Source organism: Merops nubicus, unplaced genomic scaffold (assembly GCF_000691845.1).
Source record: "Merops nubicus isolate BGI_N331 unplaced genomic scaffold, ASM69184v1 scaffold2949, whole genome shotgun sequence".
Taxonomy (NCBI): Eukaryota; Metazoa; Chordata; class Aves; order Coraciiformes; family Meropidae; genus Merops; species Merops nubicus.
Window position 1 is genome coordinate 4,910 of NW_008631470.1, and position 24,219 is coordinate 29,128.

General features: G+C 44.6%; 1 protein-coding gene across 1 annotated transcript in view; it reads right to left on the minus strand.

The window, feature by feature from the left end:
* P4HA2 (prolyl 4-hydroxylase, alpha polypeptide II) overlaps positions 1–20,982 on the minus strand; it is a 21,547-nt gene extending 565 nt beyond the window's left edge. Inside the window, exons 1-13 of the mRNA XM_008947547.1 lie at positions 20,880–20,982; positions 19,076–19,172; positions 16,929–17,080; positions 15,327–15,464; positions 13,846–14,085; positions 12,076–12,275; positions 11,120–11,296; positions 7,195–7,265; positions 6,861–6,960; positions 5,672–5,725; positions 3,298–3,357; positions 1,005–1,073; positions 436–532 (exon numbers count right to left, since the gene is read on the minus strand). Of these exons, the coding sequence (XP_008945795.1) occupies positions 436–532; positions 1,005–1,073; positions 3,298–3,357; positions 5,672–5,725; positions 6,861–6,960; positions 7,195–7,265; positions 11,120–11,296; positions 12,076–12,275; positions 13,846–14,085; positions 15,327–15,464; positions 16,929–17,080; positions 19,076–19,172; positions 20,880–20,961 (1,537 nt within the window). The 5' untranslated portion in view covers positions 20,962–20,982. The remainder of the gene's footprint in view (positions 1–435; positions 533–1,004; positions 1,074–3,297; positions 3,358–5,671; positions 5,726–6,860; positions 6,961–7,194; positions 7,266–11,119; positions 11,297–12,075; positions 12,276–13,845; positions 14,086–15,326; positions 15,465–16,928; positions 17,081–19,075; positions 19,173–20,879) is intronic.
* Positions 20,983–24,219: the final 3,237 nt, after the last annotated feature.

Genomic DNA, 24,219 nt, shown 5'->3' on the forward strand with positions numbered 1-24,219 from the left:
AGGCTCAGGGAGGTGGGCATGGGAATGGACACCATGAAGCTTGAGGAGCTTTCAGCAGAAATCCCCAGTGTCCAGACATCCACAGCTGCCTCACAAGGAGCTCCCCTCCTTTTGCAGCTAGAACTATGCACAGATCTTTGGTTCTAGTCAATTGATGATTCAAGTCATCCTGACACAGACACACGACCCAAACCCAGGGACATTCTTACTTTGTGCTGTCAGGGACTCAAACCAAACTCACTAGAAAAGTTACAGCTGAACAACATAGCTGCTTAATACTGTGTTATTATTGACAGTGGGAGTTTTCATTATGGCCAAACAGCTCCAGATAGCAACATCCAGGTTATTAAACACTGTTACAAGGGTTCAGTGTATCACCAGCTTCACATACACAAGCATTCCTTCAGGTTTTGTTCCTAAAGGAGTCCTACTTACCCCATTTACACCCTACTAGTACTGGACAAGCTGCATGTCTTGTTCTATAGTCACCTTCACCACTTCTGAAAAGGTTGTACCAAAACACTGCTGTCCCCTGAAATGGGAAATCAGAGCTGGATTAGCCAGGACCTACTCAATGTGATTACTCAGGTCACAGTAAAGTGGGAGAAATGTCTCTTAGGAGGCACCTTAACATAGGCCAGCACTGACAGCACATGAAAAACCCTTAGTCCCACTCTAATTCAGCCATGCTCAGAGAGGAGTTCTACCCAAAATAGGTGTTTTTGGGGTTACTAACAGCTCTACACAGAAACTGTTTGTGTTATACACAAGAAAACTGAAGCAGCCCTGCAGTCTGCAAGATGAGCTGGAGCTGCCTCCATCACACTGTAGTGAACAGCCCTTTGCCACATCAGTGACTTGGAGGATGCAGGACTCTGAGGGAGCAGCAGTGACAGGGGAGAGGAGAAATCAACCACATAAAACAGACTTTACCTTCTGCTCTGAGGAAGAAGCAGTGACAGGGGAGAGAAGAAATCAAACCAACCACATAAAACAGACTTTACCTTCTTGGGCCATATTGCTGCCCCAAAGTCTGGGAAAACTGTAGCTCCTCCAGCTTCTACATCACTCATCTGAGAAAACAAAGTCCACACACTGTCCATTTAAAAGGCTTTTGGTACAGAGTCCCACAAGCTAAAGTGCCCCCAGCCCTGAGAGAGAATTCTAACTGCACCTCTGCCAGAGGCAGTGCTGAGGGAAGGATGCACTTCAACCAGCAGGAACTGCAGGGGAACAGTACCTGCTATGGAAGGCTTTTATTTCAGCTGAAGGCTTTTGTTCAGCACTCTCTAGACTACATATAATCTACCACACAATTACCCCTAGGAAGTTGTGTAGCTGCAGTGTTAATAAGCTAATACTCTAAAACAAGGGAGAGGACTTCAGAGCAAATTCAGCTTCAGGAATTTCATTCCAGTTTATGGTCAAATAAGGAAAACAAGGAAGTGTCTGTTAAACCACATGTTTCCTCATAAATTGAAACCATGCCTTTGGAACTGATTTTCATAATTTGGTTTATGCATCTTGGTCAACCACTTCAAAAACTACACAAACTATTAGCCAGCCTCACTTTCTGCACTGTTTCTGTGCTGCTCACCAGGGATGTTCCACCACTTCAAGGGCTTGACACATCTCAAGCTTTGCTACCTCCAGCTACATGACTCTAAAGAAAAGCATCTACCTTTATGCTTTGCCCTTCTGCACTGGGAAGAATTTAACCCTACTGAATTCATCAGTCATGACAGATTCACTGTAAATTCTAGACTTGATCCAAAACCCACTGAAGTTCTTGGGAAGAGTCCCATTAAAACCAGAAAGTCTTCCACTGATTTCAATTTTTGATCAGATTCTAATGAAAAGAAACAAGTCAGATCCAGCTCCCCCCAAACTTGAGCAGCACAACATTCCCCAAGTCCCCACATTCCCTATTGTAACTTGGATGTCTGTTTAAAGCAGATGTTATTACCACTCTGGTGTCCTCCTGCTTGGTACCTACAATAAAAGGGCATAAGATGCCACAGGTGCACAGGTTTTTGCCCCTTCCAACTAGAAAGCACGTGCATGCAGCTTGGCAAGTTAATACCTACATCTGAGCAACACAACCACTCTTTTTAGTAAGGGTGTTGGTACACATACAGTATGTTCTACACAGGACATACAGGGGTAAGCTGCCTCTGACCATGTACAGCTGGCAGGGAGTGAGGTTCTTGTCATCCACCCTAAATCAAGGCTTGCCCAGAAGTCTGAGAAACAAACCAAATACAGACTGGGACAATTTAAAGCCTCTTAGCAGCAGATGATTTCACAGTGACCTGTCTTACTCTGGTTCTTGCTTTGGAGATTATTTCCTCCTCCTGTTGTGTCAGGCTGAGTGTGTTTCTGGTTCTGTTTCAAGCTGCATTTCACACTCAAAATAGCAGCTCAGCCATAAATCTCTTATCACAGAACTTTTAAATTTCAAGTTGCTTCACTCAGAAGTTAGACACAAGATCAGGGCATCCTAATGACAGATATAGTGCATTAGTTGATAGATAAAATATTGTCAGAAGACTCCTGTGAAAACATCAGGCCCCAGGAGTGGTGGCCACTCTGTTCACAATCACAGTGTACATGGTCTGTAGGCTGTCCAATGCATGCAACAAAGGAATCTTTTCAGTCCTGCATTGGTAACCCAGTTGCACCAAGTTTCTTAGCTATGCCTCCTCCATTTGCTGTGCCAGCATCACTCCAGCTCTGACAGACAGCTAAAACAGAGGCTGGCAGACCACAACATCAAGTGCTGTCCAACAGTGGTGGAAGAACATGACTGTCTCACAGCATGTGGCTGATAGCCAAGTCCTCAGAGTACCACAGGAGCCTCCCAAGCTCTCACCTTAGAGAAATAAGCCAAATTATCTTCTCCCACCAACAGGAACCCAACAAAGACAAAGATTTCAGAGAGTGGCCAAAAGGGGAAGCTGGGCCCTCTATTCAAATTTTCTGTTCTGAGGTTAAATACCACCAAACCTCTGTCAACTGAGACAGGACAGCACCTGATGCTGTAAGAACCATCCAATCCCTCCTTCCAGATGCCAGGAAATCTCTACAAATCACCCGACTGCACAAGCTGTAAACGAGATGCTGCTGAAGTTACACTCAATGCAGAAAGGATCATCATACTTACATAGTTTAAAAAAGTGGCCACACGATTTCCAGTCCCTAACCGCTTGAAAGCATCTGGCTCATCTTTCTATAAAATTAAATGAGAATAACTGCAAACTTCAAGCTCCCAGGCAGCAGACAGAGAGAGGTACTTACATAGTTAAGAAACGTCGCTAGCCTATTTCCTTCCGCTTTGAGAGTGCTGTCAAAGGGTCGCTGCAACAGACAACAACTTTAACCCCAGTTCCAAACAGGCTCACACCAGAGTTACACACGTGTAGCCCTGCAGAGATCCTTAAGCCCAGTGTAAAGAGGTGGAATAGAAAGGGGACAATTGATACAGGGGGACATTAAAGCCATTACAGCTGCAGCCAGGGTGCCCAACCACGTGCACGCGGTGCTCTGAGGCTGCAAAGAGAAGAGGTGCTGAAGCAGCTCTGAGGGCAGAGCAGAAGCAGTGTTTTCAGGGCTTGTGGTACACATGGCACCCAAATAAAGTTAACAACAGGCCATGAATGTACTGGACACTGATCCAAAGTCAACAGCTGAGGTGAATATGGAAAAAAAAAACTCATTTTTAGTGGGCTTTAGATAACAGGTGAGATTCTCGTACATGTAGTAAGGACTTGGTGGAATACTGCCACAAAAAAGGCATTTTTTGCCAGCAGGCACAACTGCAGAAGAGCAATGATCAACTTCTTTCAGGTGGTTGCCTGTCTAGGACTAAGGACCACATCAAAAAGATCAAATTGTCTTTACTCTGTAGGAAACATTTTAAGTTTCGTTCCTTGAAGTATGAGATCACGTTGGTGGCAGTTTAGAAGCAGAAGGAACATCTAGAATACCCATTTGTCTCTCCTAGCTTCAAAAATTTCCAATTTAATTTACATTGAAACTCCTTCCTGACTGGTAGCAGCCAGGAGACATCAAGGTGCACTCTTCTACACGGACCCAATAATGTTGCACATTTAAAGCAAAGAAGAAATCAGTATTAGAAAAGACAAACAGCAAGGAAAAAATCCCAGCCAGCCTCCCCAAAATGTTACAGCTCAATCTGCTTGAAGTATATTTCAAGAAGATCTTTCCTAAAAGGGGTTTATTAAAAATCCAAGACTCTTGCATCTGCCTACACAAATGAAATCCAGAGGACTGAGGTACAGGGGATTCCTGTTCTGCCATTTCTGAATCTCAGCAGCAAACTTAAAAAAGTTAAGCCTATAAATTTTGAGCAAAGTTGTGATAGGTCACTATTAAACTGTCCCTATTTGAGACCTGCAAGGGAACAAAAAGCTGCAAGGCTGCTCCAGAGACAGGGAGCCAGCAGTGCCTCTACCTCAGTACCGAATTCTGGGATGCACAGAGAGCCTGGAGGACCAGCCCAAAACCAGGGCAAGCTCTGCAACTGCCTTGCCTCAGCTGATGCTGCAGCCAAGGTTATGTTCCAAGTGCAGCCCTGCTCCAGCTGCCAAATCCAAAAATGAAGTCCAGTCTGGCCAACTGGATGGTTGAGGTCCTCGAGTCCAAAGGCTCTGAGCACAATTTGCTGGCCTCAGGGAATGCAGCAGTCTTGCAGTGAGCAGGAAAATCCTCTCAACAGGCCACAGGTAATGAACATGAGCCCCCAGTGTTGAAGCTGAGGATATTTTGAAGTTGGGTGCCTTCAATCCTGCACTCCATTTGGGTTGTGCTCTGACTGCAGCAATCCCTCCTACCAGGTAGAGCTACCAGGACAGCCTGAGTTAAGCCAGATGCCATGGAAATGCCACAGTGCTACTGGAAACTGAGGCACCAGGGGGATTTTTAGGCTGGAAATGACCAGTGACTAACTCCTCAGTATGCTCAGAGTCTTCATATGGTGGTTTAGGGTAACCACTGAGAATCTTTCCCACTTTTCTCCCCCCTTGCAGCAAACCAGAGCTGTCATCTGCCAGGTAGAGCCCTCTAGTGCTTAGTGTGGATCTGGCAGCTGAAATCCTGTAGCACCAGCCCAACAAACCCTCTTTGGACCCTACAGCTGCAGCCACACTAAGGGGTTGCCAGAAGGGCTGCAGGACCCACAGAGGCTTCAGTAACAGCTGCTCTTCTGGAGGGAGGTGGAAGGATCTCCTTCCTTTGCCAAAAGAAGCTGGCTCTTTCACCAGCTCCTGCAAAGGGCTTTAAAATTTCCAAAGGAGGACTCTGACAGCCTCACTGAACTCAGAAGCCTGATGGAACAACATGCAATCTAGAGCTCACACATCTCAGTTTCCAAATAAAGTAACAGAAAGAGCCTATCTTGAGTGCTGCATGACTATCCTGCAGCTCTCTACACTGTAGAAGGACCAAGGTGACAGGCAGGCAGATTTGTTTGTTGTTCTCCTAAATTTCAGCATCAGAGAAGGTGGCAAGAAGGCTTTTGAAAAGTCATAATCCATCCATGCAACACAGCTATACATAAAGTGTTGGAACAGAAAGCAGTTTCAACAGTTTTCACTCCAAACAGTTCCTCCCTCCCCACCCCACTGAGAAATAACCAGAAGAGTGAGCTTACCCTAGAAAAATCAAAGTGTGGCTCATACTGTCCTCCCATTCCATAGTTGGCAACCTACAACGTGGAAGAAGGAAGCAGCATAAACATCCACTGAACTGCAGGTGGCTGCTGCAGAAGGCAGCATTTGCTCTCTCAAGTCCAAAACATGCTTTGAGAAACAGCACTCTGTGGTAAGATTGCTATCTGTAGAACACAAATTCTCTTTAGATTGCCAGAAATGAGGTACACTGATGAGAAAACTTAAGTGCCCCTTCCCTCTCATAGTTTAAAGGGTTTTGCTGAGACAATTTCTCAGTACCAAATATTCCTCAATGGCAGCACTGTACTTATCACTACAATAGTCTGTTTAACATTAATTAGCAGCAATGGTTTTACCACACACTTCCTCCTCTGAAGAGGATGGAGCTGAGTGCCTGTAGCTCTCCAAGTATGTGTCTCCAAACTAGGAAACAGAATGAGACTGTGTCACATGTTTGTTACATGCACATGCCCATCCAGGAACACAGAAGGCTCCAAGTGCTTTTAAAGCACCACTTTTCTTATCTGAAGAACATCCAACCTAGGATTTAGTTACTCTGAGGCTGTTCATGCCTCCAAGATAACTGCTACCTGGTTTCTGTGGATACTCAGTAATCAACAGTACTTCAGACAGGCTCTAAAACTGGAACTCCAGGAGCACAGAGGAAGAGAAGCAGTGAAGAGACTGAAGTACAGCTATTCTGGCAAGGCTGGACCACTTCTCTCTTTCCTCTCCCCAGACAGCCAAAGATCAGAATTCCTATAAGAATGAATCAGAACTAAGAAAAATATCTGGGTCTTTGAAAAGGTTCAACTAGGAAGGAGGTTGAACTTTTTCAGACTTGAAAATAAGTGGCAGGCACTTCCCTCAAAACCAACTGGTAAATCACAGATCCCTGCACAAAGGTATCTTATTTATTTATTTGATATCTCCACCCTCTTCTGCCTGGCACACAAAGGGAAAACATCTACCTGCCAGGTCCCTACAGCTGGCAGCAGCTGAAACACCCCACACTGTTCACAACAACTCCACTTACCTACTCTGTGTACACAGTCAGCAGAAGACAGAGCCCTGAAGAGGGACTGGGTAAGAGCCAGCCTGTGTTTAGATAAGCACCAGACCAGCAACTCATTTTCCCAGGAGGAATTCCAACAAGCCAAATGCACCAACCTGCAATAGTTCAGCTGTTTTCACTGTTAACCCTGTGATCTGCTGCATTCTTTGATTCACCTTGGCCACAACAGGATCATCATCTTCCTCCAACCATGAGCTAGGAGAAGGGAAGGACTGACATGTGTTATTTTGGAATAGCAACCACAACAACCCATCTCCCAAGGCAGGAGGATTCTCCTGCCCTCAGTCAGATGGCTAAAAGAGCCATTTACTGTGCATTTGTTGTGCAAGGTTTTGCTACATGCAAAGCAGTTCAAGTTTTCAGCTGTAGGTAGCAGATGACAGCTGTTAAGCACAAAAACCTTAAAACTAAACTCTTCTCTGTGCTTACCTTTTGGATACCCTGTAGCTAGCCACTGTAAGGACACCAGTTTTGGGATCACGTACTGTGGCTCGTGCCAGCTGTGTCAAAAAAAATCCCAAGGGAGAAGAAACATCAACTACAGGTTAGAAAAAGTTTCTCATCTTCATCAAAACCAACACCCGATTTGTCCAACTTCAACATATCACTGGATGAAAAGTTATAGCTCCAAACCTGGAGTTTGTTCCAATTTCATGCCAGAGCAGGACATGCAGAAACACAAGTTCAATCCATCACCTGCCTTTGATCCTGGAAAAAGAATTGGACTGACTGCACAAGCCACAATATTCATTGAATCCACAACCTGTTCTGCAAGCAGTACTCAGGAAGGGGCTTTTTTTAAGCAGCTGGAGGCAGTGTTAGTCAGAGGGAACAACAAAAGTTAACAAATGAAGCCCAAATTCTTGGCAAAGAGAAAAATCTTTGGATGCTCTGTAAATTTGTCTCTTTCTCATGTGGACTGAAAAAACCCAACCTCATTCTCAGATTAAAAACAAGTGAAAACTTTTACAGAACGAGTTACAAATTATGGGGCAGGCAAATCCACAGTGGTAGAAAACTCCTGAGGGCAGCTCTCAATGTTACCACACAGATTTTCCAGCTGGATGACTCCTGGAACATCTAATTCACAGAGTTCCAGATATGTTATTGTGTTGTGAGAGTAACTCTGCAAAAGCACAGCTCACCTACACCTTTTAACAGCAAGCAGTGCATCACTGTCAGGCCATAGCAGCAGATCTACAGGAAGAATCTGGGACCTGGCAGAACTGATCTGGTTTGACACAGTGTCAAAGTGACAGACCACTGCTAGCAAGACAACAGGTCTCCTGGGTTTTATCCTTGCAGCTGGGAACAAGAACTGGGACACTCCTTTAACTGTGAACTCAGACCACGTTTAAATTTAACTCCTGCAAACCACAAACACTTTAAATCATGCCTCCTTCCTTCCACTTAATTATAGGTCACAGAAAGCCCTTCTATTTGCATTTTCCTCAGAGCATGCAGTCATTATTTCCTTCATTTCTCCTCAGAGGAGTCTCCAGCCAGCTTTACAATCCATGTCAGCTGTCGTGTCCCTATGGAAGAGTTCCTGGCTCAGCTGTTCCTGCAGTTCTGACTCACTGTTACTCTGCTCCAGATTTCTCCTGCATAAATCAGAACAGAAGAGCCAGGCTGACTGAATCTTGTTCTTCACTTGTACAGTGAAGCACAGCTTTGGGGATGTAATTTAGCTTCCCAAACTTTTCATTCTGCTGCCATTCTCAAGCTTGCATATGCTTGCTTGATTTCTGCATGTAACATTTGTTCTAAATAAATCAGAACTAATCCAAGCCTGAATACATCCCTATTACTCCACATCTCTTTTTGACAGGCAGGCTCCTACATTTCAGACATAAAATCTGTACCTCACTTGGTCTAATCAACATCAACATGAAGCTCCCTCTCTTGGGGTGGAGAATGCAGCCTTATAATAGGCATTTACTCAGATTTGGAATCCTCACAACACACTGGGATGGTCAAAAGCTGCATCCAGTCTCTCTTAAATAAGAGTGTGTGCTTAGTTCAGCATCCAGTCTGTTGGCTTCTTCAGAAATTTTCTATTGCTGAAATCCTACAGCACTGAGTACAAAGATATTCACATGTCTTATGTGCATATTCCACAGCATATTTTTGCCTGTTCAGGCAGGTAACATCCAGAATTTTGAAAAAGGTAAAGGAAAAAGGTTCTCCTGCTTTCATGGCAGACCTGTCCCAGTGCTATCCTCACTGATAAAGTCAAGAACTTTCTTATCCTTCCCAGTCAGCTCTAATGTATTGCCTGAAAAGTTGGAACTCCTTTTTGGAATTGAGCAAAAGTGACTGAATTTTGCAAAACAAGTACAAAACCCAACTTGAATTCAGCTCCTCTCAATCATGGACAGATGTTGTTTCTCTACAAAACAGAATGTGTTGGCAAGGGTAAACTGCAGATAATGTTAAAGTGCTTGGACCCAAAAGCAGAGATTTCTTGCAAATGTATTTCAGAATGAGGGCAGTGCTCATCTTTGAGCCCAAAACTAACAGACTACTTCAGAGTTCTGTCTGAAAGCTTCCATGATTACCAGCTAAAAGTTCCTGGCTGAAATTAAGCTCTATTTATTAAAGACTATGACAGGACTTGCATCTTCCATTCCTTCAGCAGTACTGCAGAATTTAAAGCTATTCCTGCAGCTGAGCTGGACAGATTTAGAACAAACAAGTTATAAGAAAATGGTTGGGGTTTTTTTTAAATTGAAAACTTTAATCTGAAAATTGAGACTATATTATTTATCTACTCTTACAGGGACTGATCCCAGTTCTGCACTACTTAGATTATAAGAATTCCTCTGACATTAGTAATATAAACAAAACTCAGTGAGCAAGACTTCCCTAAAACTTTTAACAAAAAGAGAAAACCAAGCAAAAAAAATTTAATGGGTGCCTTATTTAGAATATGCTTAATTTGATAAAATATATTAAGCAATATGCTCTATTTGAGCGTTTCCATTTTATCTGAAGCTCTTGAAGTTTTACAGGATGATGTAATAGGAAAGTCTCCATTTATGGAGGTGAGAGTCCTCACTGAGACAGGAGTGTTCTGCCAAGACTCCCACAGCTGGCTGGTAGTCATGGAAGTCCAGCTTCACAAGCCTCTCAAATTATTGATGTTCTTAAGCAGCATCACTTTCTCAATCTGTTTCTAACTATTTCTGTTTACATGCAGCACTACACACAGAAGGGTAACTCTTGACTGGAATGTCAGTACCACGTTTCACTGCAGTAGATAGGAGTGGTAAAATAAACAGTTCCTCTCTAAAAATAGAGGGGGTTAGTTTTACATGCCTGTCAGAGCTGAGAGAAGTGAGGTGCAGCACCCACTGCTGACCCCACAACTGCAACACTTTGGTGCCAGAAAGGAGCAGTTCAAAAGAAAATTCCACCTCCAGAAAAATCAGTTGAGATAATTACTAGCTTTGCATTAGGTGGTTGATTTTTGTGTGCAGAGTGACTAGAATTCACACCATGAATAACAAGTATCACATCAAAACTAGGGATCTACTCAAAACTGCTGCCATTGAGTAGGACCTGCACTTGGCATGCTGAAGCTGTCACATCCCTTCCTCTGCTGCTCAGTAAGACATCTGGGTGGAGGAGTCAGCTCTAAGTGCTCTGGGAGAACAACTGCATCGTGCATTCATCCTCACAAGTACTCCATCCTTTCCAAGTCCCTGATAGGGAATTACTGAAGAGCACAAGTGGTTTCTCCACTGTGTTAACTGTACCCTATGAAGCCCAGTGAGCTGTGTGGGGCTTCAGGAGAACACCACAGTTCCACTCCTGGATGCACCACAGCACCTGAAGAGCCTGTCTCTGGGCAGGTCTGCACTGTGCTTTAGAACAGCAACAGTGGATTCCACATTACCTGAAGTAAATAACAACCTCTAAATACTCTTCTAGCACAACCCATGTTGTTTCTTCTTACTTCTGTTGGGATTTGGCTGCCTTTAATTTCATTTTGAAGTCTGGCTCCATTCCAAAAGGCAGACTTAAGGTATATTGGGAACTGCTCCTGTCACTGTAAGCCAGCCACCCACCCACCTTTTCAGGTCTAGTCCCTACCTTCCTAAAAGGTTTCTAAGACATTTACTGAGAACTTTGCATCAAGTACAACAATACATAAATACCTTTGGGAGCCTGGGATTTATGGTCCTACATCACCAGGCAGTTTGGAAACCATTCCCCTTAGGCTCACTGCTGTGGTGTATCATCTGTGGTATGAAACCAGATCTTTCAAATCCTTTGCCTAGTCTTTGCCAATAGAGATTCAAGCATGGAATTCACAGTCTTCAGTGAGATGGAAGAAGGGAAAACTTACCCTTGGCTTAGCTAGCTGTTTAATTTTCTCAATTTCTTCATCAGACATGACATCATAGTATCGTACAATGTGAGGGCTATCCCATTCATCTTCCTCCTTAAAGGGAGCTATGAGCAGGTGAGGGTTTCTGTTTCCATCATGGTACCTACAAAACAGCCTTTTCTGCCTTCGAGGTGTCTGAAACAAAACACCCAACAAAACACTGGTTGCTCAAACACTTGTCATGAACTTAAAACAGGCAAGACAAAAGCTGGGCTTTAGTCCACAAACTGGAATGGCTAAAAAGCCATTAGCTCACCAGCACATTTAAGAGGTAAGCACAAGTGATTCTGCAGTTTTCTGCAAATAAAACCAACATGTGCTGCTCCAGATACCACTGAGCAACATGTGAAACACTCATCTTGAGGAGAGATAAACCATATCTGGCTACAGATTATGCAAGTAACTACACAAACAGAGAGCTGTAAAAAGAAACACAAAACACTCTGGTTCTTACAATTAAGGCTATGCAGATGGAATAAATTGATTCCTCTCCCTGCACTGAGAATTGGCCTTGTTGAGAGGTATGGGAGACTGGCTGGTCAAAATACATACCTAAGATGCAAAAGGGAAGGAGCAACAAGATTCTGTAAGTGTGGCAAAGCATAACAAGTGCTCAGTGAAAAAAGCCTCCCAGCATCATCATACCTTTGAAATGGCTGAATAGACAGACTGAGGAGAATCAATTTTCAACAGCCTTTAAGAGGTACAGTGGAGAGCTGTTTTTCTGTCTGGGATTAACAGCTGAAGATAGAGAGGCCAAGACACAAGGTATGAATCTCAGCCTGGACAGAACTACAACTCATTTTTTTCTTGAAAAACCAGCTTCACAGAAGGCAAAGCTTAACACCTCCCAGCAAGCTCAACCACCCTCCTGCAAAGGCAACAGAGTCAGGAGAGTCTTGCCTCTCTCTTACCATTTTCACCCCTTCACCTCTGCAAAGGGCCTCGTAGATGTCACGCTCGGGCAAGTAGTCGAGAGGCCTCTCGTAGGCACCACTCTGCACCACTGGTTCTGTTGCTGTCTCAGTCTTGTTTGTCTTCTCCTCCTCCCTCTCCTTCTCCAGCAGCTTCTCAAAGTACCGCAGGTTGCTGCCTGCCCTCTCGTGCGTGCTGTCTTCATTGGGAGAAAGACAGAGGCAGTGACTCCTGCAGCCTCAGGATCCCTTGATACAAACAAGTCTTCATATGGAGACAGCAATAACTCCTCCCCTTCTGAAAGCATCAGCAGGCAGCCAAGGCCACTGGCTCCAGCCTGCACTGAAAACCAGCACTGGGCAGTCCCAGTCTTTGCCCTCCCTACAGCATCCATCCCTGTATGTTTGTAACAGGTTTATATGGGAGATATCCTGGTAGATTTAGAGTAGATAAGGATGAAATTTTTACCCTGAGGGTGGTGAGCCCCTGTCCCAGGCTGCCCAGAGAGGTGGTCACTGCCCCATCCCTGGAACCATCCCAGGGGAGGTCGGACCACACTCTGAGCACCCTGCTCTAGTTGGGGATGTCCCTGCTCCCTGCAGGGGGCTGGACCAGATGACCTTAGAAGGTCCCTCCCAACCCAAACCAAACTATTGTTGTACCTGTCATTAGGGATTTATTGATTATGTCAGTGTTGATCAATAAACACCATGAACAGATCTTTACCCAGCATAACTAAGGAACAACTCCCTGCTCACCACTGTTTCTGGAGACTAGCACCTGACAGTTTCTTCCCCTTCTGAGCCACCCAGGTGTTTATCTTATTTAACTAACCCAGAAGGCACCTCAGGTAACCACTCATTAGAGCATAGGCTAACAATGGCCAGATAAGGAAGCTGAACCCAGAGCAGAGGAAGCTGCTGCTCCCAGAGGGACTGCCAAGTCTGCTCCACTGTTTGGTGCTGATAAGGATTTTTGTTCTGCTATCAGTGCTAATCCCTGTGATTGCAGAGGGAGCTGGACTCAATACGTATTCATATGCTGGTAAACTAATCTGGGAGTTAGTGTCTGCAGAAATTACACTGAGGTATTTTCAATAGAAAGGTTTCACCCATGCTCAGGATGCAGCTAACATCTAAACTAAGAACCACAGCTGATTAAAAAAGCATACAAGTACCTCACAGTAGATGTTAACTCTAACTGGGGAAGCTAAACCCTTCTGATGCAGGAAGTAAACAATGTTTATTTGCTTCATCAAGAGAAGACTACAAACACCAGAGAAAAAAAGGAGGTTTTAAGAAACTCAGTCTGTTCTGAATATTAAGAAACACTTCAAGATCTCAGGCAAAGCACTCTTTTGGTATCAAAGAGTACCTGCACTGAGGAATAAAGAGAATAAGTGAAGTCAGTAGGTCTTTAGAGAAGAGGCAGCACCCTTAGTCTACAATAGCCTTGATCTCCACCTGAGACAGCCCAGGCTTTAACCATCAGCAAACAACCTCTGAGCACACCCAAGCAAAGCACACAGGAACTGCAGCCAGACACACATTTGGTCTTTGGGTACCAACAGCATGGACTGTAAGGCAGCTTGTTAAAGACATTTCATGTACAAGTATACTGTTTTTTTCTTCCCAGGACCTCTGTTTATTAGGAGTTGCCTAGCAGGACACCCTTCCCACCAGCTCACCCATATGTGTGGTCCCTGACTGCTGTGGGCTCTGTTGCTGGCAACATCCCCCAGCACTACAACAGCAGGTTTTTGTTCTTACCAAGGGATATCAGACGTCGGGTGAGCTCCATGGCTCTGTGCAAATCCCCAAACTGGAAAACAGCATAGCTGAGATAATCCAGGATCTCCACTTTGCTGACTGTTGTATCCTCCCCTTCATCGTGTTGTTTCAAGGCTTGTTCCATCCAGAGCACTGTGTGGTAATAGTCTCCATCATTGTAAGCAGTCTTCCCCATCCCAAAGCAGTCTCCTACTGTCAAAGAGGATCTATATTTTGTGCCTAAAAACAAAGAGATACCTTTCAGCAATCCACACAGGAGCATCTCTGCCTCCAAATACACTGGGCACATTGAGGAGCAGCTGGAAATACCAACTTATTTCATTCAAAAGGCTTCTAAAAGACAATGCTTTGAAAATTTTAGGTTCTGTACCAAACTGATCATCTGCAGAATTTAAAGATGACCTTTTGTGACAATTCTGTGGCATTAATTCCTTTGGAAACAAAGAGAAGCTTAACAGAAATTAGTGTTAGGCTTCTGTGTTCTCTGTTATAAAGCCAGAGCAGACTAACACTAACAGAGCAGCTTATCAGGTTTTACTGATCCCACAAGTGAACACTGTTAGGCCATCAGAAGCCTTGCTTTATGCAGAGCTAGCTTGCAGGCCTTCACTGGAGATGTGCAGTTGTGCAGAAGCAAGCTGATGGTTATTCAGACAAAGTGGGTCCATTTGACTGTAACTGTGCACCAATTTCTGGCTGCTCCAGCTCACTAGATGCACAGATGAGACTTCATTTTCTGTTCCTTGTTAATAAGCTATAGTAACTGAAACTGTTTTGTCAGCTCATCCACCTACTTCTAATAAAGCCTATTCAGTTTGTAAACAGTGTGTTGCTCACAACCATGACTTGTTTCAGTGAGTCTCTCAGGAGCAGCAGCAGCAGCCACGAGGACTCAGCTGCCAACACACCAAAGCATCCCAGCATAGCTGGGTACTTTCCAAAACATCTCTCTCTTCAGCAAAAACTGTTAGTGCCCAGTTCACTTTGCACCCATTCTTCCTGTGATCAGCCAAAGAAAAGTCTCACTGGAAGAGCACAGCAAACAAGAACAGAGCCAAGTTTTGCTAGAACCATCAGAGCAATGAATGATGGAGCAGCTCCTTCCCATGGTTTGTAAGTTAATAGGGACAGGTGGTATCCCAGTGTTTGCTTACATAGTAAAGTGTCATCCTTTGTTGTTTTGGTACAGCAATTCTAAAAACCAGCATTTTCTTTTAAAGCAATGCTCATTTTTAAAAAAAATACTACTTGAGCTGGTCACTGCAGACCATGGCACCTTGGGCTCAGGTGGGAACACCCTCAAGGCTGTCCTCAAAGTTCCAAGCAGATGCAGCCTCAAGGATCTACGCCACAGATTCTCAGCACCACGGTCCTTCCTCACTACTGAAAAAGGACTTTTGAAGAGAGTTTGAAGATGTTACCACTGCCTTTTAAAGCAGAAGAGACCTTGGTGCACTTACCTGGCAAGTTTCCTCGAGAGAGAGTTTCAGAGTCCAGTTTGTATGTGTCCTGCAGGCGCATCAGAGCCTTTGCAGCTCCAGTCTCATCTTCCTCGGTCGGAAAAAACTGACGCTGAATTGTAAGATTTGTAATAAAGCCTTTGCAGTAAAAGGGAAAGATGTTACTTCCAGAGTCTGAAGGCACATCAGCACCAGATTAACACAGAAGAGGAAACATCTGTTTTGTTTTGGGAATTGAGATTCAAATAATCCAGGTTTAAAGCTGCTAAAGTTATTAGGCTCCCACGTTATAAAAACATCGTTTTCTGTCTCGTTTTAAGAAACGCAGCTCATGAGCAAAAGAGAAAGGATAAAAAACTCAAACCCTCAGTTTTCTTGTGCCACACAACTACTAAAGTACAACATGAATCTATCTACATCATCCTGTAATGTCTCTTTCTAACACAAAAACCTAACACCTTCCCTCCAGCACTGGGCAATGACTGCAGACTCTGTACTCCAACCTGTAAAGCCGTGAGAGCTTTTCAAATCTCAGCTCAAGGGTCAGAGACTGATCCAGGATGCTACAAGTAGGGGTTAGGACCTTACTCAGCAAAAGGCTTTTCAACCTGACAAGTAAAACCAGGTGAAATTTAGAAATAAATGCACTACATAAAGTTATAAAGGTTGGTTGGGCAGAAATGAGGGCAATCAACCGAAGGAAAACCACCCAGACACTTGCAGTCATGAAGCCAGCAGGACTGGAAAAGGAAGCCTGTAGAAAATTAAAGACAGAAGTACTCAACAGAATTGAGCATTTTATTTCCATCTAGGATGACTATTCCAAAAAGCAATAAAATTCTTGGCTGGAAAAAAACCTCCAACTACCTAAACTTGAGCATATACAGAGTAGAGAGGGAAAACATGGAGTGTTCTGCCTGAAAACCAACCTCCCTTCCCTCACTATCAAAGAGTCCAGTAAAAACAAACCTGTGTTTGAAAAAAAGCACTACAGGAGCACATTCAGACAGGCACTTTAACAGTATGATGCAAAAGCAAAGATTAGTATGGGAAACATTTGATTTGGAAGGATAGGTTTAAAGGCAGCAGTTGTGTCTCACCCTGTTATCAACAGACTGGCTGCAACATCTGCCAGCTGTTAATCTGGGGCTGATACAAATTCCTTCACCAATATGGGTCTCATTTGATTCTTACATCTTATCTGCTGATCAACATGGTCAAAAATTGATCACCATGAGAAGCAGCAGACTGGGAACACAGGTAAGTTCTTATATAAGGGCACATAAAGCCTAAAGATGGGGCATAAAACAAGTTGCCAACACAGCTGACAACTTTAGCATATCCTGTTCTCCCCTTTTCCCCCAAAAGCAAGAGCCAAACAAAATGTAACAGGTCTAAAGCCAGCAACAGTTTGAGTCTTGACTGAGATGTGCTTCAGCTTCACTCACTGGGTAACCAGCAAACAAGAGGCCAGTGATTAATTTAAGTTTCAAACAAGCTTGGCAGTAATCTTTAAACCACAGCTGAGTTTGCAGCTCTCCAGAATCTGAGGAGGATAAGCAAACTGTTGTCAGGCTACCTCTAGATCTCTTCTCCCCTTACCATTTGTTGTATCCTGCAGAACCAGGTTTTCCAGCTCCAGCCAGTCGGTGTTCAAGCGCTTCACCAGCTTGTAGGCATTGACAGGATGTGCCAGGTACCCCTCAGGATCAGAGGTGGATTTGCTCGTCAGCACATCCATTTTTTCAGCCCAGCTGGAAGGAGAAGTGGATACTTCAGTCTGAGAACAATTTATGACCACATCTTCCTTGTTAGATCATCCTAATTACACACCTAGAATGGATTTATTGCTGCTCTCACCACCACAACCCACTTTCAACTTCACAGAGATAAAGGGAAGTACAACTGATTTTTTTTTATCTTTAATTACAATAGTCTTTAAGAGGAATTTGTATCCTTGATTTCCATTTTAAATGTTACTACAGCAGACAGGCAGCTCAGTAACAAGCCTTAGCATCAATTTTCAGCATACTGCACTTCAGCCAGTGATACACAGCACACCATCACTGTGTCTTATCTTAGAAGACACACAAGCATAATTAACACAAAAAGCTTTTTAACTTTATGAAAACTAAACCATAAGCTGTAGTTTTCAGCTGGAAACCCCTAGCCAGGACAGTGGCAGTGCTGTCAGTCACCATTGTTGATCAGCTTCAAAGTGAACTTCATCTGAGTTGACACACACCTGAGCTGCGTGCTCCTTGGTATTCCCCAAGAAGAAAACACTCTGCTGAGATAAGCTCACTAGTGAACATGAAAAAATCCCTTGAGATTGTCTTCTCAACCTCAGCAAGCCATGAAGGAACCATGGTTACAAAAAACTTCACATCAACACAGGTAAATATTGTCAGACTACCTGGCTGCTTCATACACAACAAAAGATGGGGTTTTTTTTTCCAGAGATCCTTTGCAGGGTTATCAGATTAACAAAATATATTCAGACCAGCCTCACTTGCACTCATTTTAAATTTAGACTTCTGATATTTATTTTGCAAAGCAGTAAATACAGTCAAGTTCTACCCTATCTACTCACAACATGCTCTTGAACCATGGATGTCTCTGTATTAGACTCTGCAACTAATAAAGTATTGAGAAGTGTTACCATATTAAATGATAAAATTTAGTACTGCTGCTACAAAGCACACACCTCACACACTAGTAGGGTGCAGAGGCTGGAATATTGACAGTGGTAGAATGCTCTTGCACACAAATACACCAGAGTACAAGTCAACTGAAAATTTAACTCATTTAAAAAGCACTTGCACATGTCTATAAAAAAAAACACTTTTTTTTAAAAAAAAAGACTGGTTTATACAGATTCAGCTGACATTCTCTTTGACAATAGTCAAAGACTTTTTCCTCAAATGGGCAACTTTTCAAGAAATGAGCATTTGTGTACACAAGGGCCAAGGAATTCCTATCACTTCACTTACTCCAAAGCCCCATCCCCTCCCTACACCCCAAAGGAGATCCAACTGCCACCTATCACCAGGAGCTCAGAAAACCTTTGGGAAGCCCAGCTCCACTTACAGGCACTCAGCTCTTCTGAACCTGGACCTCATTTAGGTTATTCTGGTGTCACACCCTGTTAGATATTCCTTCCAGCTAGATAAGCATTAACTGTCCTCCTAAGGGACACAGGAAGTATCAGTGGCAGCAGGAGCCTCTCAAGTCTTCAAAGCCAATCAGGAGAACGTCTGAGATGTGCTGTTGGTGACTGAAGGACCAAGGCAGAAGAGCCACCCCTGAAGAGTGAAGGCAACAGGGGGAGGAAGCCAGGGTTCAGGGTGTGCTCCACTCAGTGGGACAGGCACATTTTGGTGCTGCAAGCAGGGCTGGTGAAACAGCAGGCAGCACAGAGCACTGGCACCCACAGGCATTGAACTCCCAGGACAAGGCTCCTCTGACATCACTAGTGTCTTCTCCACAGGAGCACCATGATGGCACAAGAGAAGGGAAAGGTGGAAAGTGCTCAGCAGACAAGTTTCTAAACAAGCAAAGTCTAAACAATACAGGGTTATTGTTACTGCAGGGGTATGGGAGGACATTGCAAACTAGTACCTAGTGTCTCACTGTGAAGGAAATGCTAAGCAGATCAGGCAGCAAAGAGTGGTGACAGAAAGGTGTGGTGGAACTGAACACAGATAAGCCATTCTGCCACCCTTTGTTAAGCAAACCTCTGCCCCTACCTTTTAATCTGAGCCAGCTTGTTCTCTTCTGCTCGGATATATTCCTTCAAAGACTGCACCAAGTCTTTCTCTGCATAAATCAGGTCTGTCATTTGACCTGAAACCAGAGGATGAACAAGTGTTAATCAGACCTAGAATGGTTTCCAGCAGCACAGCAGACAGGCCTCAGATGTTCTAGGGCTATGAAAACCACCACAAATAACAGACAAATGAAGGGCGTGCACTTCAATGCCTGTACACCACAAAAGTTGTTACACACACAGGCCTGGCACCCAAATGCTTCAGGAGGCACTGAAAATCCCAACCTCAATGGCTCATGTAGCTCTGCTGTGGCCCTTTTACCACCTCTGAATTGCTTTTAGTAGTGCAGTTGTATGCAAGACACTCAAAAAAAAAGGTTTGATATTAATACAACTGTTGAGTCAAAGCAACAAGAGACCCAAACAGTTGCCAAAGCATCTGTTCTACATATGGATACAGATTAGGTCACACTAATAAATGATTAGCCCAACTAATGCTGGCAACATTTACCATTACAGCTTTACAGTGAAGGTAACTGTGGAAACACAACCTAACATTAAGTACAGAGGAATTTCAGACCAATGTTTATAGACTGACACACACACACACTCTCTCCTGATTAGCATCAGTGGAAATTGCCAGCATGTCAATCCTAATTGCCATGACAAACTTTGCTTTTCAAAGACCAAACACTGAAAGGCCAGATAGGATTTATAAACACAGCCACAGCTTTAGGTCCAGCATTCCAAAGTAATTATTAATGAGGCCTGATTAAGCAGATGGAAGTCAGCAGGCGGTGCTGTTTTCAGAGGTAGGAAAGGTTCAGAAGCAGAGAAGTGTGAAGGAAAGGTGATCCTCCACAGGAACTTTGCACAAAAAGCTACTTAGGAAGAAAGAGAACCCAGTAATGCACATTGTTAGGCACTGTTCAGCCAACCCCAGGGCACAGGAGCCTCTGCTGGAGGGTGGCACTGGAATGTCACCACTCTGCCCTGACCATTCCACACAGCAGTGCAAAATACACCACAGGAGTTTGGAGTTTTACCATTCCCAAACACAGCTCCACAGAGCTCAAAGGACTTTCTGGAGAGCAGTCAGTTGTAGTTAATCTTTGTCACTCTTATTACCCCAAAAACATTACAAGTCACAGCAGAAAAACTCAGTTTGTGCTTATTTTTAGTCTCAGCCACAAATACACCATTATAGATGGTTGAATCACAGCTATTAGAACACAACTACTACACTGTCATAAAAGTGAAGGTGTTTTCAGGATTTAGAACAATGAATTCTTCAGGATTTGCTCAGGTCTTACAAAACATAAATTAAGGGGAATATTAATTCTTCCTTCTGATACCTAACTCCAGCTTTTTGACAGGATACAAAATCTCAGGTTCTGTGAAAGAAAATATTTCACATATTTATCATTTAACATTCTCTTCACACATCAAATTCAGAAGTTTTTTTTAGCATAAGGTTTGTGCTTTGTTCAAGATAACAAAAAGCACACAATTCTTAACAAAACACAGGCAACACTGTCTTTTTTACTGACAGAGCCACCAGAGAAACTTATAGTATCTTGGTCACAGTGTGCTAAGTTACCCAGGAGCAAACAAATAGCACTGGTGCAGGACTTGCAATGCAGAGCAGCACTGAGGATGCAGAAGAGTAGCTTCTCCTAAGGTGCAGAGCAGTGGATGGGGCCATAGGAAGAAAGCCATATGCTTCAACTGTGATTTGGCAACCACATGAACTCCATCACACCATGCATCAGTTCCTTCCATACCTATGGAGGTGAAGAACTCTGCTGCTGTGTGCCAGACCAAGAAACTGCAGGTAAAGAACACCAGCTGCACCAAGGGCTTCATCTTCCAGATAGCTCAAACCTGCAGCAAACTAGAAGGGGAAAAAAAAAAATCATCTTAATGTTCAGTCATTTCACCCTCAGGAAAATTATTCATGTCTTTGAAAGGCTGAATTCTAATCAATAAAGCTTAAAAAGAGTCTTCAACCACAGAAGCTGTTCCTTAAGTCTCAAATGCTATCTGGTATAGCCTTTGGGATTTACATGGCAGACACTGCAGCCCATGGAAGACCACCCAAGACAGCAGGCATGGAATATTGTCCACTTAGTGAGAACAAGACCTTCTGCAGGGGCAGCTCAATGCCTTCCACGTCACACATAGCTACAGCTGGAAAACAGGGAGAGTATACAAGGCTGTGTAATATTCCAACAATAATACAAGTCTAAATTAAGTGGTCAGGTTTGTAGCATGCTGTGAAACTCAGTTATATAAAAACTGGCTAGAAATACCAAGAGTGGGAAAGCCAAGCAGAGAAACACAGCATTTTGTAGTGTGGAAGTGGCAGCCACGGCTGGAAAAGCTGAAAGTGAAGTTTCCAGCTCTGGTTATTCAGGATGCATCATCCCAGCACCTCGGCCTCTGGGCACAGCCCTCACAACTTCTGCACTTGAAAGGCAGTGCCAGGTTGGGAACCCAGCCCCTGGGGATGGGGGATGGAGGCAGGCTGCTGCATCCCTGAGGGCACAGCCCAGAGGGCATGGGGGAAAAGCTGGTCTGAGCACACAGAGGAGCAGACAGGTGAAGTCAGGGGTAGGAGGGCTGCAGAGAGGAGCCTCCCAGGAGCTGTAATTCACAGAGTCATCAGGGTTGGAAAAGACCTTAAAGATCATCAAGTCCAAACATCAGCCCAACGCTACCATGTCCACTAAACCAGGTCCCAAACTCTCTGTATCTACATGTTTTTTGAATCCCTCCAGGGATGGGGACTCCAGCACCTCCCTGGGCAGCCTGGGCCAAGGCCTCACCACTCTGGCAAGAAAGAAATTCTTCCTAACATGCAATCTAAACCTCCCCTGATGCAATTGAAGCCTATTTCTTCTCATCCTATTTCTTCTCATCCTATTTCTGGTTACATGGGAAAGGAGACCACCAACCCCCACGTCTCTCCAACCTCCTCTCAGGGATGTGTAGAGAGCAATAAGGTCTCCCCTCAGCCTCTGCTTCTCCAGACTAAACACCCCCAGGTCCCTCAGCTGCTCCTCACCAGCCACTCCTCGCCAGCCATGTTCCCCAGAGCCTCCACCAGCTTCGTTCCCCTTCTCTGGACCCCCTCCAGACCCTCAATGTCTTTCTTCTCCTGTGGTGCCCAAAACTGGCCCCAGCACTCAAGCTGTGGCCTCCCCAGTGCCCAGTCCAAGGGCACAATCACTTCCCTGCTCCTGCTGGACACACTGGTTTTGGACCAGGCCAGGATGCTGGTGTCCTTCTTGGCCACCTGGGCACACTGCTGGCTAACATTCAGCTCTCTGGCCACCAGCACCTCCAGGGCCTTTTCTGCTGGGCAGTTTCCAGCCACTCTGCCCCAGCCTGGAGCATTGCCTGGGGTTGTTGTTGAGCCAAGTGCAGCTCCCAGCACTTGGCCTTGTTAAGCCTCATACAATTCACCTTGGCTCATTGATCCAGTTCTCCTGGTAGGTATAAAGGCCAGAACTGGCTCTTTCAGGGAATTTAGGAGGAGCTTGCACTTGGATCAGCCCATAGCTTGCTCCAGAGCAGTCCACCACTGAGTAGGAGCAGCCACCCCAGCCCCACATCAGCACTGCTGCTCACACAGTGACAACTCTTCACCTTAATCCAAGAAACAATCATTCTTTTCTTCCCTCCCCATGGGAAGTGGGTAAACTGGTAGCTGGAAACAACCACTTGTATCCACTCTTACTCCAAATGCATCAAACATGGAGCTATCCAGGGCAAAATGGAATCACTTCAATCTGATGAGAAATGGAGTGGAGGGGAGAAGAGAAGGGGAAAACACAAGCAGCATACTAAAACTTCAAGCAATGCAGCAAGTGGGGAGATATTAAAAGACAACTCTGGAACAACTCACTCCTAGTTCACCACATCTGCCTGCACAACATGAGACAGAAGGTGAAGGGTGGTTCCACCTTCCTTTCAGGGTTTTTCAAGCCCACAACATGCCAGAAGCCCTCACCCTCAGCTGACCTCACCTGTGCCATGGGCATCAACACCAAGCACAGCTCCAGTGGTGCTACACTGATACATCAGTGATGGCTAACAACACTAGAAGTAGCTCTGCTCTCTGCTGGGTATTACCACATGGCAAGATGATGACTGTTAAATTATTCTTTGGATTGATTTAAAAAAAACTCCACAGGAATCAGAACTATTTACCACACGTTTTGCAAGCATGAGTAAGCAGGAAAACGTCTCACAGCATCCCACTAAGTTGTCTCCTCTCCCTCCTCTGTTTCTCACCCCCCTGCAAACCACATATTCCCAAACTGCATGTTGAAGTTAGCTCAACACTAGCACAGGGGTAATGTGAGAGTTGAGCAAAGCTGAATGAACAGAGGTCTGCCAAGGCTCCAAGCCACAACAAGTGATACAGCAGAGAGCAGGGCGAGCCCAGAGCACTTGGGAAGTACATTAATTTGGATATATTAAGCCACAACTGTCCATCTGCACAGTCTGTCACCGTTTCACAGAGTGCTTTTTTGGATGCACTTAGCACACAGCCTGGCAAAACAATTACAAGGGAATTTTCCAGTTCAAACAACACAACTCGACACATCCTCCACCCCACACCCCCCCACACACACACACACCATGTTCTCTCATGGCTGAGGATAGCTGCCAAGAAGAACACTCACTACAGCTAGCAGCTTGTCTTCTGAGCAGATCCTTAACAGCTTTGCCATCCTACTCAGATTTACTCGAGTCACTAAACAGCAACCTGGGTAAACAGAAACCAGCTCTTGCTTGAACAAGCAGGACACCTGGCTGCAGCCTTTTCAGATTGTTGGTACACGTTCTCTTCGCAGCTGTTACTGGGAAGAGCAGCACAAATAACTCCTCACAGGAGGCTGAACCTGATGGTCTAACCACATTCTTGGAGAGCAGGAGCATGTGTGCATGCACACACGTACACATGCACACCCCACCCACCTGCTAATAGAGAGGCTGGGAGGGACAGGAGCATCTCCTGCCTCAGTAGGAAGTGTGCTTTATTCCAGCAGAGAGAAAGAATTCAGCTGCACAGAGATGCTGGATAAGAAGTTTGTGCACGACAACTACTGCCTG